At 38.3% G+C, this 1,429-nt stretch overlaps 1 protein-coding gene across 1 annotated transcript; it reads right to left on the reverse strand.

Moving 5' to 3' along the window:
• Positions 1 to 476: 476 nt before the first annotated feature.
• LOC104245680 (glycine-rich cell wall structural protein-like) lies at positions 477 to 896 on the reverse strand. Its single transcript, XM_009801330.1, has one exon. The coding sequence runs from the start codon at positions 894 to 896 to the stop codon at positions 477 to 479; it is 420 nt and encodes a 139-aa protein (XP_009799632.1).
• Between the last annotated feature and the right edge of the window lie 533 nt (positions 897 to 1,429).

Genomic DNA, 1,429 nt, shown 5'->3' on the forward strand with positions numbered 1-1,429 from the left:
ATCGACTGATAGTGTAAAGTAAATTGGTAATCTAGCAAATGAAAATAACCTTTAATGAATTGCAATAATAACCACAATTTCAATCGCAAACCAAAATAAAAAATCATGTAAAAGTAACTAATTCACACTCCATTCTTCTCATTAAGAGCTTCGCATATATAAATGTCACTAAGGTTATTGAAAGATACAAATACATATAAATGATACAACGTAACACGTATAAAACTGAAGCAGATCAAGAAGCTCTTCTTTAATTAATTTAATAAATCAGAATCCAACGACCCAAGCCAAAAGAAAAACGCCAACACAATCCACATTTCACACACAAACTTCACTTAATGCTAGAGAAGCAACAACCTTGTTAAGGAAATTCACATAAATTTCGAGGTTCGAACACAAAAATTCACTAACCGAGCTGAAATGATTAGTGATGAAAGTAATTCCCACGAATTGAGAACATTTAAGCATAAGATAAATTAGTGTCCACCACCCGAGCCACTCCCACTACCCTCAACCAATCCTCCACCAAATCCAGTACCACCACTTCCTATATGGTCATTACTTCCACCAATACCAGTTCCCAACCCCCCTAAACCGCCACCACCACCGCCTGAGCCACCTGCACCGCCAAGCAACCGCCTTCCTAAATGGTCATTACTTCCACCACCAGAGCCACTACCACTACCACCATGCAATCCTCCACCTATTCCAGTACCAGCACTTCCTAAATAGGAACTACTTCCACCGGCACCAATTCCCCCGCCAAATAAACCGCCTCCGCCTCCGCCTGAGCCACCAGCACCAAGCAACCGCCTACCAAACATGTCAGCAGAAACCATGCCACTGATAAAAACAATTAAGAGAACAACTCCAAGAAAACGAGCTGAGAACCTCATTATATTAAAACTTTAATAGGAACCAAGAATATTTATAAAAAAGTAGAAGGGGAAATAAAAATGATTGATTAGTCAAGAAGCCTTGGAATGAGAGAATGCACTTCTATGGGGAAGTATATATAGTGTTAAAATTGATGACCATTTCCTTTTCACTTTTCAGTAGTCGACTAACATGAACATTTTAATATTGACCATGTGTGTCAGGAGTTGTCAATAAATTATATCATTGTGAACTAAAATATGCTACATTTAAAGATGTTAGGCAATTATTTTAATATAGTATATGGCTTCTAACTGATATAGGAATCCGTGTGCAGTTAGTATATGATTTTAATCCGTATCATCAAGGATTAAAATATTTATGCTCGTATATAGTCATAGTGGCTTCTCATGAAGTCTAGGGGTGTCAAATGGGCGGGTTAGGTCAATTTTGGGCGGGTCAAAATGGGTTGAGTCAATAATTGGGCGGATCAAATTACCCGTCCAAAAGTTATTGGGGCTAAGATGGGTTGGGTCAAGATGGGTTAAAATTC

The sequence above is a fragment of the Nicotiana sylvestris genome, chromosome 10 (assembly GCF_000393655.2).
Source record: "Nicotiana sylvestris chromosome 10, ASM39365v2, whole genome shotgun sequence".
NCBI lineage: Eukaryota > Viridiplantae > Streptophyta > Magnoliopsida > Solanales > Solanaceae > Nicotiana > Nicotiana sylvestris.

Coding starts and splice junctions, on each gene's coding strand:
- LOC104245680 (XM_009801330.1), bottom strand. CDS start 896: ATGAGGTTCTCAGCTCGTTTTCTTGGAGTTGTTCTCTTAATTGTTTTT.